We start from the raw sequence: 13,702 nt of genomic DNA, 5'->3' as shown, positions 1-13,702 counted from the left end.
GCCAAGGAAGTGAGACTGTCCCCTTTGGTGACACTTACCCGCTCCAACAGGAGTATTTTCCCACCAGCATCAGTGACCATTACCTGTAGCCGCCTCATGGCCTCTGAGTCCTGGTCGGCTTTCACTTTGCAGGCCACAAGCAGCTGAGCTGTGGAAGCAGCGACCTGCTTGGCAGATGAGATGAGCTTCTCCTCGCTGGCATGTCCCTGAACAGAGGCATTGGCGGCCTCACAGAGACTGCTGGTTGCAGCTGCCACCATCCGGGCCTGAGGATAGTCAACAGAGAAATGACCCAAGGCCCAAACCTCCCTCAGGGGATCCTCAAAGCAAAGAAGGAAGAAGGTAACTCACGGCAGAAATGAGTCCCTGTGACCACTGTCCGTCATCGGCAGCATTGGCGGGGCTGGAGCCCACCTGGAAAGGGGAGTGGGAAACCTGCAGTGGGTGCTGGAAGGCCAAAGTGGCCTGCAGCCCCCGCACACCCTTCCTCACTCTGCAGCTGGACATACAGTACTGTCTGGTGACTCCTGCCAATAACACTGGCCCAAGAATAGAGCAACACTTTACCTTATGGAACCCTGGCCGTGACCACACTACACCAGCACATCCTGGCTGGTTTCCACCAGGGCTACAAGATGCAATGGGAACTGCCAGGTACTGTGTTTCTGGGAAATGGCTCGGGAATAATGAGTTGCTGCTATTGTCCTCTGCTGACCTTGCCCCATTTTAAACATAGAAGCCACTAAGGCGTCCTCTTTCAAGTGAAAAGGGAAACTTAAAAGTTTCCTGATTACTAACCTGCCTGAGTTTCAGGCAGGTGATATTAGGAAAGGGCAGTGCATTTCCCTCTGTATGGTTGAGTGTGGACCCTCATCTTAAGGAGGGTCTTATTTTGTCAGAGGTGGGGAGAGGAGTAAGAGGCTGGAAGTAAGGAGCATCTCTGGTAAGAAAGGATTTTCCTGCAGATCTAGAGGATGTAGTTTTGGGGGGAAATACTTTCACAGGGTGGGAGGTGCCAGCGAGGGAAGGGATGAGTATCTCAATTTGAAAATGAAACTATGGATCTGTCATCAATTGTAGGCACCTGCTGGATATAAAAGGTCAAATCCCATGATCTTATATATTATTTTATAGTTCACCCAGGATCAGCAGAACCTCCTCTGCCACCTTTTAAAATGCTTGAACATGTAAGTTCCATGGAAGTATGCCATAGTCAAGGTAGATTTTTCTGGTGTCTAGTGCTGTGTTGAGTACAATGCCAACCCTTTAGATGTTGAAGTAAACTGAAATTTTTAGGTAGGATCTTCTGTTTGACAATTCATCTGTGGTCCTCACATCTTGACCAATCAACAAGAACTTGATAAAGATACAAGACAAGCTCAGCCCCTGCTGGATCTGCAGGTGCTAAAAGAGAAGCTAATGTGTCAGGTGGGGAGACCCACAGCATTGATCCTGAGTAACATCACTAATGTCTTAGAAAGAAAAGTCAAAGTATGTGGCTAAGCTCATAAAAGACTGGGGGAAGAGGCACAGCTGCCAGTCAGGCATGACTTCTTGTCTGTATAAGATCTCTCTACCCTGAGAGCAAAGGCCTTTTAATGTCAAACACAAATAACTGACAATGACAGTGACCAAATTCCCTAGACCCACTGCTTGAAAGGCTGCTGTAGTGCCTTGGGAGGCTCTCTGCAAGACCCATTTTGATAGGGTGGTTCCATGTTGTAGAGGAATAACAGGTCACCTGGTATATTTTCAATGGGAAGACTGCGCATATCCAGTAGTCCTCTTCTGAACCATTAGAAAAACAGTAAGGCTTTTCTGTTAGTGCAGACAGAAGGGAGGACTGGACATGAAGCAGACTGAAGAACTCTCAAGTTTAAACTCACACTGGCCTTTTGACCAAGAGACTTAGAAAAGTGCTAACTGCAAAGTTGGCCAGCGTTCAGCTCAACAGTCCTAAAAGCAAATGGAGCCATTTGCAGTTGGAAAGTGGTATCACAAAACCCCTGACTGTGGTGCTTATCGGGTCATTCACCAGGAAACTATGACAGTTTACATCTTTAAACAGCCTAATGTACAGTGGGAATATAAGTATCTGGTTCAGCCCTGATGGCTGGAATGGAATACGATCCTTAACAAGAAGCAGATGAGAGGCCCAGAAGCCAAGCCTTTTATTCGGTCAGTCGAGTTTAAGCAAACAGTTTTCAGTGGTTGGGGCAAAGCCTGGCAACTCAGGGAGAGAAGCACTTCACACATTTCCTTGGCAGGGCCAAAGGCTTTCTCTCTCTTCCTTGGCTGCTCCCTCTTGGGGAGTGCTCGACCACCGGCCAGTCAGGTCTACCCACCTTTCCTTGGGCCACCAGCTCCCTCTGGGCTGCAGAAGCTGATTTGACCAGGGCGCTTGTAGCGGCAGCAATGGATTTAGCAGCTTCCAAGATCTGTTCTTCAAAATCCAAGGTCTCATCTGCTTGCTATAATCAAAAGAAAACCATGTCATGTGCAATTCATATTCACAAAGGGTTCTTTCTGCCAGACTACTTACTGCTGTCATCTGGCTCTTCCTTTGCCTATTGCTTTTTGTGGACAAACCACAGCCCAGAAGAAAGGCCTAAGCTCTCAGGAGGCCTCTCCATCTGCTGCTGTGCCTGTCTCACCCCCACCCCCACTTCAGAAGGTAAAAGCCATTAGTAGTGACATTCTATACAAGTTTTAAATCAGGAAATTCTAAGGCAAACTATTCTTCCAGACCAGAATCTTTAGAGAAACAAATTCACTGTGAACAGATAAGCTCAAAAGGTTCCAGCAGCACCAATAACCCACATCAAAATAATAATCATCAAAATCAAAAGAGTGACTTGTGGCACACTCTGCCAGAGCTTAAGGCTCAAAGATGCCCTGAAAAATGGAAAGATGGTAATTTGTTCCGAAGTCTTACTTTTCTTGAGTAAAAACAAAAGCAAAGTAGTATTTGCATTTCTGTGGCTGAGCACAAAGGGAGTCATATATTAACCACAGACTGTCCAGTGGGGGAAACAAATCAAGATAAAGTGACATTGAGGTGGAGCCTGTTCAGTCACTTGGACACATGAAGACTGGTTCCACCTTGGGGGGAACCCTGCTCACCACCACTAAGTCTCCCGTGGCCAGAACAACCCAGGAAGTTGGGAAGCAGTTTTGGGAAAGTAGGGTAAGTGGAAAGACTGTGATCCCAAGCTGGGAAGGATGGAGCATCACAGTGGGGTGGTCAGACTGGAAGACCTTCGAGGTCCCCAGTATTAAAATTCTATGACATTAAGTCAATTTGGTTAAGCTGTCCTTAGCTCAAAGAATGTTAAACGTGTCTGGTGTGAAAAGATGATGGTCAGCCACAGCAACACTTTTCTCAATATGTGCAGTAAAATATACATAGCATAAAGTTTACCCTTTTAGTCCATTTTAAGTGTACAAGTCAGTGGTGTTAAGTACATTCACAATGTGCAATAGGAATTCATGTTTAAGAGTGCCTACTATGTGCCAATGTTAGGCACTGCTATGTATACTAACTTGTTTAGTCTCACCAAGAAAAAAAAAATCCTATATTGAAATTATATTTATCCTTATTTTTACAGTGGGAAAACTCAGGCTCAGGGAAGTGGAGTATTTGGCCCAAGGGTACATGGAAAAATGAACAATTGAAGCTAGAATCTAACACCTAATATCTCTGACTTCAAATGACGGGCTTTTACTAGCCTAGGTCTTAGGGCATCAATGAAGCTGATTAGGCCACAGGTTCAAAATCAGCCTGCACATGGGCCTAAATGAAACATCAGACAGGAAGGATAAATTCTTTTCCAGATCCCTATTCTTAATGGCCATATCTTGAACAACGAGAGATGCCAATTAATTGTTATTTTGTAACCCATTTTATCCAAATTAATTTCAATGCATATCTAGTGAATTTGAAGAATGATCCACTGGACATGCATTGAATAAGTTTTTTCATAGAGTCTTGCTCAAAGAGTATTCAGGAGAGAAATAAATTCAGCTCCCCTGGATGCATTTTGGGTTGGCAGGATATAGAATTAATTTACCGAAATACAAAAATGACTTGTCTTAAGACATTGACATAAAAGGTACTCTTATGCTCAGTTCCCAAATAAACTACACTAGACTTAATGTAGATATAGATATATGTGTGGATGTGTGTATATTTAATGACCTTGAGATTAAGAGCTTTTCCAACAATTTATTCTGCAAAAGAAAGTCAAGCACATGACAGATTAAGCCACTATGGAAATCACAGAATTTTTGACATAAAAGGGAATGGCACTCACTTTTGCAGAAAAGGAAATGGAAGCCCAGGGTAGCCCCTAAGTCTCCCAGACTTTTGTCTCAGGTGGCCTTGACTACATCATGAGCTCCAAGCTTGAGTTCACATTACAGTGTGAATTACATTACAGTGTGAATCAGAGTCACCAGATTTCTGATTTCCCAAAATTTATGATCCATAAAGATGAATTTCCTTAAAATTAAGTGCCAAGCTTTAGCATGGGCAGATCTGAGAAAATCATATCACAAAACTGAATTGAAGGGACTCCTACACCTTCCGCTGCTCTGGAGGTTTTTTTTTGTTTTGGCAAAAAAACACATGTTTAAAATAGATATTCCACTTGGAAATACTTTTGACACCCACTTTTTTTTTCTGGCTTTGGCAGCTCTGTAATGCTCTTTGATGGGTCCCCAATTTTTTCCTCCCATAATCTCTAATGCTTTAAAACAGACACTGCACAAAGCCTAATCTCCAGGAGATATTTGTTCTGCTTAGAAAGTACTAGAATTTCCTAAGAAAGGCTCAACAAAGCTGACTGCACATAGGCATGGAAGGCAGAGTGTAGATGCTCTAGCTTGGATGGAGTCCAGGATGGAACCCACTGTATTTGTAGGATCCCTGCGTTGATCTGTGTCAGGGTTCTCATTAGGATGAAATGCCCACCCTGTCTCTTTCTCCTGCTGAAAACAGCTGCACTTAATGTTTCAGGACCTTTAAGCCTGAGAGAAAACAGGATCTCCCTAGGCCGAGTAGACTTGGTGAAAGGTCTGCACGTCCCAGCCAGTGTCCCCGTGAACTCTGGCTTCTACCAGCTTGCAGAATGGAGTCTGGGAGAAGGGAAGTGACGGTTGTGGGTCGGGGAGGCATACACTTAGCCATATTGCAAAAGGAGAGAAAGTCTCTGAAAGACTTTCATACATAAAAGGATCACAATGAAAACACAGGATGTGTTAACAGAATAATCCCTCCTGGAGCTGGGAGACTGGGGAGAAAAAGAACAGCCATGTAGAGCTGCTGCAAAGGGACCCAAGGGGGGAAGCTGCAGACCACGCACCATGACCACTGGGGTCTGGGTCCCCTCTCCAGAGGGGCAGTTATCAGTCCTCTTCAGCTGAGATACTTTGCTGACCTGACCCGAGGCAGCTGGATCTGCTTATGGAAGGCTGAAGACAGTGAAATTCTCCACAACTGGATTATATAAAGACCATGGAGACTGTTGAAATAATCTTCAAGTGAGAATGACTGATCTTACTATATGTGGTTGTTTCTATTTCTTTAAAATTACTGCATCAAGTGAAGGCAAAGAACTTAAGAAAATACGGCCTGAACACACAGTCCTGACTGCAGAATTGCCAGAGGATCTGGTTCATGATGCAGATTCTGCTTTGGCAGGTCTGGGTGAGGAATGCTTATTTCTAAGGGAGGTGGTTTTGGACTACTCCATGGGAACTGCTGGCCCAGACTAAGCAAAACAAATGCCAGTTAATCCCACCAGCCCGTGATCTGCTTTAGGGTACATGTTGTATTTTACTCAATTTATGTCTCTCTGCACAGAATCAGGTGGAAGAGCCCTGTGATAAATAGTTGTTGAATGGGTGCATCCATTCAAAAGCAGTAATTCCAGCATGCAGCCAGAGGACAATGCACATGGTAGGAGGAGAAACACATAGAATAAGTGTCTGCATCATTCACTGTCCACTCCTGAACCATGGGGGCAGGCTCCTGCCCTGTTTGAGGGCCTGGGTTGTGAATCCTACACTCTGCCTGCATATCTTAACTAGCATTCAGAGTTTGTGACATTTATTCATGTGCATACTAAGGTAAACACCAGGCATTTTACCAAGAGGTACTCTTTTTTTTTTAAAAAATATATTTTTAGTTGTTAATGGACTTTTATTTTTATTTACTATTTATGTGCAGTGCTGAGAATTGAAACCAGTGGCTCACACATGCTAGACAAGTGCTCTACCACTGAGCTAGATACAACCCAGCCCAAGAGGTGCTCTTATTTAACAAAACAGCTGGGAAAAGTGCTAACAGATGTAGGAAGCATCTACTCTTCCTGATGAGGGTATTGGCTGCAGCCTCTCAGGGGTGAGTCTCTCTCATCTTTGGGTACAATGTCCCCTACCCTAGTCTCCTCCACTCAAAAGGCTATTGGCTGGGCCACATCCAGCTCTTATAGCCATTGTTTTTCCTGGCCTATCTGGTAGATTCCAGACTGTGATGGATTTATCCTCATCTGGGATTTTTTTTTATAGCTTTGAGAAAGGTCTAAGTGTCCTTTCGTTGTTATTTTTCCTGCTTGCTGATCTTTTGTAGGTGACCTTTTAAAAAGTGAGAGGCCTGGTGATAGCCCTCTTGGGAAAGGTTACACTTTGGGTTGGCTCCCTTCCAGCCCACTTCCCATACTTGGGAGCTCAAGAGAGCATTCAAGGCCCCTGTTTTGCTCTAACACATCTCAAGTTTCAGGAGCCAGAGTTCCCACTGGAGTAGGAGAGGGAAAGAAGAATGGAAAGGGAGAGGGAAAAGGGAGTCCTTTTCTCATTTTTATTTTGGGTTTTGGCCTTTCAGGGATTCTGAGAACATAATCTTCCCAATGACTCATTCTTCTTCATTCTCTCCTACCTACCTGATGGGTGTTAGAAGTAATAATTTGTGGATCTAAAGGATAACTGACTCTCAGTGGATGCTAAAGAACTTTCAGCCAATCATTTCATTTTTACTTCTATTACTATATTTTTTCATGTGTGGTTTTAAAAATTGGTCTTCAGTCTTTCAGCTAAGGTAGTTTTTTATCTGTGTGAACCCTATATGATACTCTTAGTTCTAATGAAGATTCTACCTGCCATTTCTGATTATAATCTAATTACAAAAGAAGAATAAATAAAAATAAAGAAAGCAACAAGTGACACATGATTCAGAGGGGCACTGGACAAAATGGGCATTGGTCACTGCTCAGCTCTGACTTGTGACTTCAGGTCTTCACTGTCCCTTTCTAGGTACCAGTTCATCACTTCTCTGTTTATGAGAAACAGCTCTGTTCTCTTGGTCTTTAGCTTAGACATGTTAACATTTCCTATTATAGTCTTTAGAAGATTTTGACCAAAATAAGCAAGAGCTACGTTTTTCTCTCTTCCATCCTCCCAGAAGCCCCACTTACTTCCAGCTGCATCTCTACTGGTCCACCCGACTTCCCTGAAGGCTCCTGGGCAATGCTGGGCAAGGGGGGAACATTCCCTCCTGTGGTCCTCTTTGTGAATTAAGCTTCTGCAACCCCTCCCCCAGTGAACTTGGAGGTGAATGAGTCAATGGCATCCTTAGGAGATGGCCCTAGGTCATGGTCCTGATTTCTGCCTCCCCCTTGAAATCCTCCATTGAGGAACTGCCTTGTTGAGAGTCCAAAAATACAATGGCATTTTTCTAACAATCAGTTTATCACTCAAGTATCATCTTTCCAGTTGGGCTTTTTTTTTTTTTTTGGTACTAGGGATGGAACCCAGGGCATAACCCTGGGTTATTTTTTGAGACAGGGTCTCACTAAGTTGCAGTGCCTTTCTAAGTTGTTGAGACTGGCTTTGAACTTGTGATCCTCCTGCCTCAGTCTCCTGAGCTGCTGGGATTACAGGTGTGTGCCACCACGCCTAGCTCCAGTTAGGTATTATCCTTTCCTCTGTGTTACTAAAAATCTTGGAGAATAGTGACTATTAAAAGCAAGGTCATGTATCAGAAACTTAAAAAAAAGTTTATTTGATATACTTTTTAAAAGCTTGAACATTTTGCATATAATTTAAATGTCCTTCAGGGAAAAAAGGAAGCCAACACCTAGACTCCAGCAACCTAAATGAGGCACGTTCCTGCCAGTTGGAATCCTACGTGGAACAGGCAGCCATGTTTTTCCATTTTCTGTCATGAGTCTGGCTGCTACCAGCTTGCTTCTGTTTTGAACTGAGAGATGCCTTGGGGGAAGGCCTTGGCCAAACTGCACAAGAGCTAGATCAGCTTCTCTTTTAGAGGACCCATGTGTGGGTTGGCTCTAGGACCAACACCCTTATTAGTTCTAAAAAAAACGTAAATCTCTCAGAACAATTGGAACTGCCAAGAGCCCAGGCCTGGACAGCTTGCCTGGTTCCCTCCTCCAGGCTGTCCTTGTCTCAGAAAAGCTCCAGGGAGACTAAACAGACCAAGTGGGCAACAGAGAGAGAAAGTACTGTCAAATGGTTATACATGTGACCAGGAAGGTGCCACCCTCTATATCCAAATTAGCAGTAAATGCATGTTCATGCACTTTCTATTGGAAAAGGGCCAAGCTTGCATGATGAGTACCTTGGGAGTGGTTTCTCCTGTGGCATCCATTGCTTCATTACTTGTTATTTTCAAAATGAAAATTAATAATATTACTGAAATGATCTTCTAATTACTATTTCTGATGTAGAAATTCTTAAAGATCTCATCATGCTCTCAAGAAAGGGGGGGCACTTGAATGTCTGCATAGGAAGCATGGACAAAGAAATAATAACAGCATTATTCCAAAGATCTAATCAGATACATTTTCTATGTCTATGCCCCTCCTCCTTGTGTGTGAGGAGGGCCTGACAAGGAGCTAGTGGCCTACACTTCTGGGAGTCATGCCACTTGGGAATGTGTCCTGGATGAGTTCCCCAAACACAATTGCTTTTTACCCTACAGGTCTTCTGGCCTGGAGTCGATGAGTAGCACACAAGCCCAAAGCCCACAATTTAGCCAGACAGAAAATGCTCATTTGCTTCTGCCCCTCCCTGAACATCTGCTTGCCTTTGATCAGAAGGCACGCTGGTCAATAGCAATATCACCAAAAGAAACATGAAATTCCCACCACTTTAAATTAATGGGCTTCATCTGAAGGGCCTTTCAAAAATATTTGTTTGGATTCATAATGACTTTCTGTTTATTTTCATGGCCCCTTGTCATTTTAAACAATAGCAAGTGGACTCAAAACAAAGGCCACTGTCCCCTCACTGTGTAAAGGTGGGATGATTGGGGCAGACCCTCAAAACTCACCCAGCAGAGCATCTATTGACACACACAGATCACTCCTCAATGAGAAAGGACTTCAGGGACAGTTGTCACTTCACAAGTCCAGAAGCCAGGATTCCAACACTGCATATCCCTGCCCTGTGTCATTTGTGATCTGTGACCCTGTCACTACACATTTGACTGTAAGCACCCTGGTAATGGCTTTTAGACATAGCTAGTACACTTTTCTGGATAAGGCATTGCTCATTTGTATACTCATGGGTGCTTATTTAAAAAAAGCACTTCTTTTCTCCAAAAAACTGAGCCATGAGCATAGTTTTTTTTTTTTCTCCAGAAAGCCATGTCTATAAAAGTTGTTAGTGAGAGAACTCAGAATGAACTCACACATGCTTCATTGGTTGGTCTCTGAGGAAGATGTCAAAACTAGCCAAAGGTGCCTGTTATATACCAAAAAAAAAAAAAAATGTTTTCTATACCATAATTCCAAACTTCCTGCCACAACCAATTAGGCTATGGAATTACTTTCTGATTGTCATTTTATTATAAGTATTATCAACTTCTGCTGATGAGTTCATCTGTAACAGAAAATTAAACACAATAATGTCCACATTGTATTACCTTTATTAGCTATATTCAGTCTTAACTGAGGTTTGTGTAAAGCCCATGCCTCACCAATTGATACAGTTAATTTTGCTTACGTATTTTGGTACTCTAAGTAGAAAGAAAAGTTACAGATAATTGATTTGTGCTCTTTGAATTTTAACTGATCATAAAAATTGTGTGTGTGTGTGTGTGTGTGTGTGTGCTGCTGGGGATTGAACCTAGAGCCTTGCCCATGCTAGGTGTAGCATTCTACTACTGAAGATCAGGATAAAAATGAGCTGAAACAAAATACAAATCTAGATGTGTTTGGAGATTAAAATCCTAACCTTTATCTCATGTCATAGACATGAGTTGGAATCTTCCATTATTTAAAATCAAGTACACAACTAAGCTGTACAAAATATCTCAAGCTCTTATGAAACATAAGTAATTATGATTTGTTTCTCTAATAAACAAATAATCTAAAATTATTGATACAGGTCTCAAATGCTATAAGAAGAACTGGAATAAAACATAATGAAATGTAATGAACACTCCATCTTCTAACTCTACTTATGATTTTAACATATTCTTTCCTGTTGCCTTATAAACTTTGTTACGAACCCCCGGAGACAGGGCAAGACACTGTAGGAATATGTTTGATATATAGTTGGATTAAATAACAACCTAATATATCAAACATATCACACAGAGGCCTGCAGAAAAGGCATCCAGGTTTGACTGAGCTTGAGAATAGGCACAGCATTGAAGGCTACAGCTGCAGGGGGTGGTCACCATTGCAGCAACTTCCAAACCTGCCTCTGGAGCACAGGTCTGTCTGCAGGTGTGGAAACGGCGCCATTAGCAATATTGTCAGCACATGCACCAGCACGTCTGGGCATTCTCATTTTTCCCTTACCTCATCTTCCCAAGTGAACAGTGCATTCAATAGTGTATCATTTGTTCGTCATTCATATGTGGGAGATTCCAGGAAAAAGGAGATACTTAAAATTTAAGGGCCTGAGGTCAGAATATAACAGAATCATCTCACAAACCATGGATCATTTTTTTTTTTAAAACAGGCAACCTGAAGATGTGTGGTGAGCAGAGCAGTTGAAACAAAATTATTACCCCTTCCCCAAACTATCATTCAGAACAGTACAAATACTCCCTAGTTACAAAAGGAAGCCATGTTTGTGGGTGTGTGCCTGCGTGTGGTGGGGGTGGATAAAGTTATAGGAATAGGGCTGTAATAGCAATTGCTTTGAGTTGATAGTTTCTTTCAGTTTTACAGAAAATACCTATGTGGCAGGAACCTCTGGTTACCAGGAAAACATAGGCAGCAGACCATTCTAAAGTGTTCTAGAAGTACCAAGCACCCTTCCTAATGTTAAGGTGGGAGGCACTGAAGTAGGCACCTTCATGTAAGTGACTCAAATCATCAGTGATGTCAACTTCAACCTTTACTGAAGGATTCCTTGGCTTTCCTACAAAACCCTCACTGCTAATACAAAGTCCTCACTAGCTTACTTCAGCAGTCATTACTAATTTTTAAATGCTGTTATTTAAAAATATTGTTTCATGAAAATTTAAAACACAGAGCCCTCCATTATCCCAATTCCATTATAATTTCTTATCCATTCTCTACAGATCTCCTTCACATCCATTTTTAAAAATGGTTGTAATCATAATGAGTACACATATTTGCATGTTTTTCCTTTGACATCATTCCACATACATCATTTATATGTTTTAATACTTCAACATTTCTTACATCCTGCTTCTCATTGCTATAGACAAGGCTGCAAGGAACACCTCTCACACACACTTCTCTTGGATTCCCTCCTCAGGATAGGTTCCTGGAGTGTGGGATTAATGATTCAAAGGTTTGTGCACAATACAACAGCCCCTGAGGGATGAGATCAGCCTTCTTTTACAGTGGGGGGCAGACTAAAACTGCTGCTCAGAGCCCATGTGCGCCCCTCCCAGGTGCGTCATGGTGATTTGACCTTGAAAAGACCCTACATCTTGGTGCCTCTGATTCCCGGCAGACTCTTTGCAAGGCTCAGATGAGTTAACATATAAAGTACCTAGAAGATTGTCTGGCAAGAGACTTGTATTTGATCAGTGTCAGCTCCCCTCTCTATCAGGGATCTATAGAATAATGTTTATTTCAGTCATTTTCCTAGAATAATAGTAAGACCTAGAAGTATGTTTTTGGTGATGATTATGGTGACGATGATGATGTAGTTATTACTTGCTGAGTTTCGTGGCATGTCAGGCACCGCATTCTTATATTAGCTCATTAATTGTTTCAACAACAATCCTATGGGGTAGGACTCTAGTAACTTGGTTCTTCCAGTCAAGAATCAAGAAGTAAATACATGAATAAAAAGAGCAAACCCAGGGACTAGAGACTGATAAGAGGTCAGAAGGACCCTGCATCAGGACAAAGCTAAATCTCTAGTGGAATCAAAGTGTCTACTGACATGACTTCAGTCATGAGGAGACATGGAGTTTTTCCCACTTATGGGAAGAGGTTGCTTATAATAAATTGGGTAAGGAAAAAGGGGAGAAAAATGTACCAGACCTCTAAATCCTAGCCAGTGGTTGATTCTTAAGTTTAAGGTACACATTTCATTCAGGATGAACTTGATTTATAAAGCAGAAACAAAGATGTAACCAGAAAATGGAATTGTCTCTATACCCATTCTTAGCTCTTCAGTTTGTAAGAAAAACTGACAATATCAGACAATCCAAGATACTCAGGTTAGAGACCAACAGAGAGGACCTTGGTAAACCCCCAAATCAGAAGTTAAAACACCTATGTTACATCTTGTTGACAAAAAGTTTAAATGCCTTCACTGAGTCTAGGAAGATGATCAAGAGATATGTCCTAAGAACTAGAGGGTTTTAAGTATGCTCCTAAGTTTAATGGCCTCATTATATCCCTTGTGTATTTTACACACAACATCAGTCCAGGAGCTGCTGCTGGGTGAGATGGTGCATTTCGGTGCTCTATGGTCTTACACAACAAGGCAGAATGAAATACCTAAGCCAGGGCATCAACTCTTCTTGTAGAAAAGAGCCAAATTTCATTTCCTAATGTATTGGGTCCTTGGAAAGGAGGAAAGTTACAGGTACCAGTAAAAAATTGTTTAAATGGGAAGAAAAAGAGGCCTCCTCTGTTTTCACCATCTTCCTGCTGAAGATAGTCAAGCTGGCTGGCTTTGCCCCAAGACTAGGTCACCATCCTTTCATTTTGGAAGTGTCCTCCTCCTGTTCAATCTAAAAGCATCTCTCTCCTTTAAATGACTATTTTTCTTAACACACACTCATGATCTTATGTTTTAAACATTTATCTTGATGACAAACATACATGGAAAAAACAAACCAGCCAACCCTAGTCCCTAGTACATACTGAAAAAGTATGTTAATAGGTTCTCTTTTGAGGTTCACAGTGTTCTCTGTGGATTCTAAGGAAAGGAGAGACCCAACACTGCTATTTCTCTGTAGAAGGCATAATGGAAACCAGAAAAATGAAATTGACAATCTCACATCCAGATCAGGAATGTTCAGGAACGTGCAGGAAGCGCCCACTGCCTGCTTTATAAATGGAACTAAGTCAAGATTATAAACGCCCTGATTCTTCCTCTGGATGCCCAGAGGTATTTTTCTGGGTGGTTAACCTGAAAGACTCCCCACTGTTTTTTTCCATACTCTGTAAAAAGATGCTGGGCAGGTGGAGCAAGTTTGCTACTTGCTAGTTTAACCCCGGGGAAGAAGACAAGCTCC

General features: G+C 42.3%; 1 protein-coding gene across 4 annotated transcripts in view; it reads right to left on the bottom strand.

Annotated features, from left to right (window-relative positions):
• Positions 1–13,702, bottom strand: part of Tln2 (talin 2) — a 405,661-nt gene that overhangs the window by 5,012 nt on the left and 386,947 nt on the right. For all 4 annotated transcript variants that reach the window (XM_071608339.1, XM_071608342.1, XM_071608340.1 and 1 more), the window contains 3 exons: positions 2,346–2,471; positions 352–414; positions 84–266 (listed from right to left, as the gene is read on the bottom strand). In XM_071608339.1, coding sequence (XP_071464440.1) covers positions 84–266; positions 352–414; positions 2,346–2,471 — 372 coding nt within the window. The remainder of the gene's footprint in view (positions 1–83; positions 267–351; positions 415–2,345; positions 2,472–13,702) is intronic.

Source organism: Marmota flaviventris, chromosome 2 (assembly GCF_047511675.1).
Source record: "Marmota flaviventris isolate mMarFla1 chromosome 2, mMarFla1.hap1, whole genome shotgun sequence".
NCBI lineage: Eukaryota > Metazoa > Chordata > Mammalia > Rodentia > Sciuridae > Marmota > Marmota flaviventris.
This window is presented reverse-complemented; position numbering and strand designations above follow the sequence as displayed.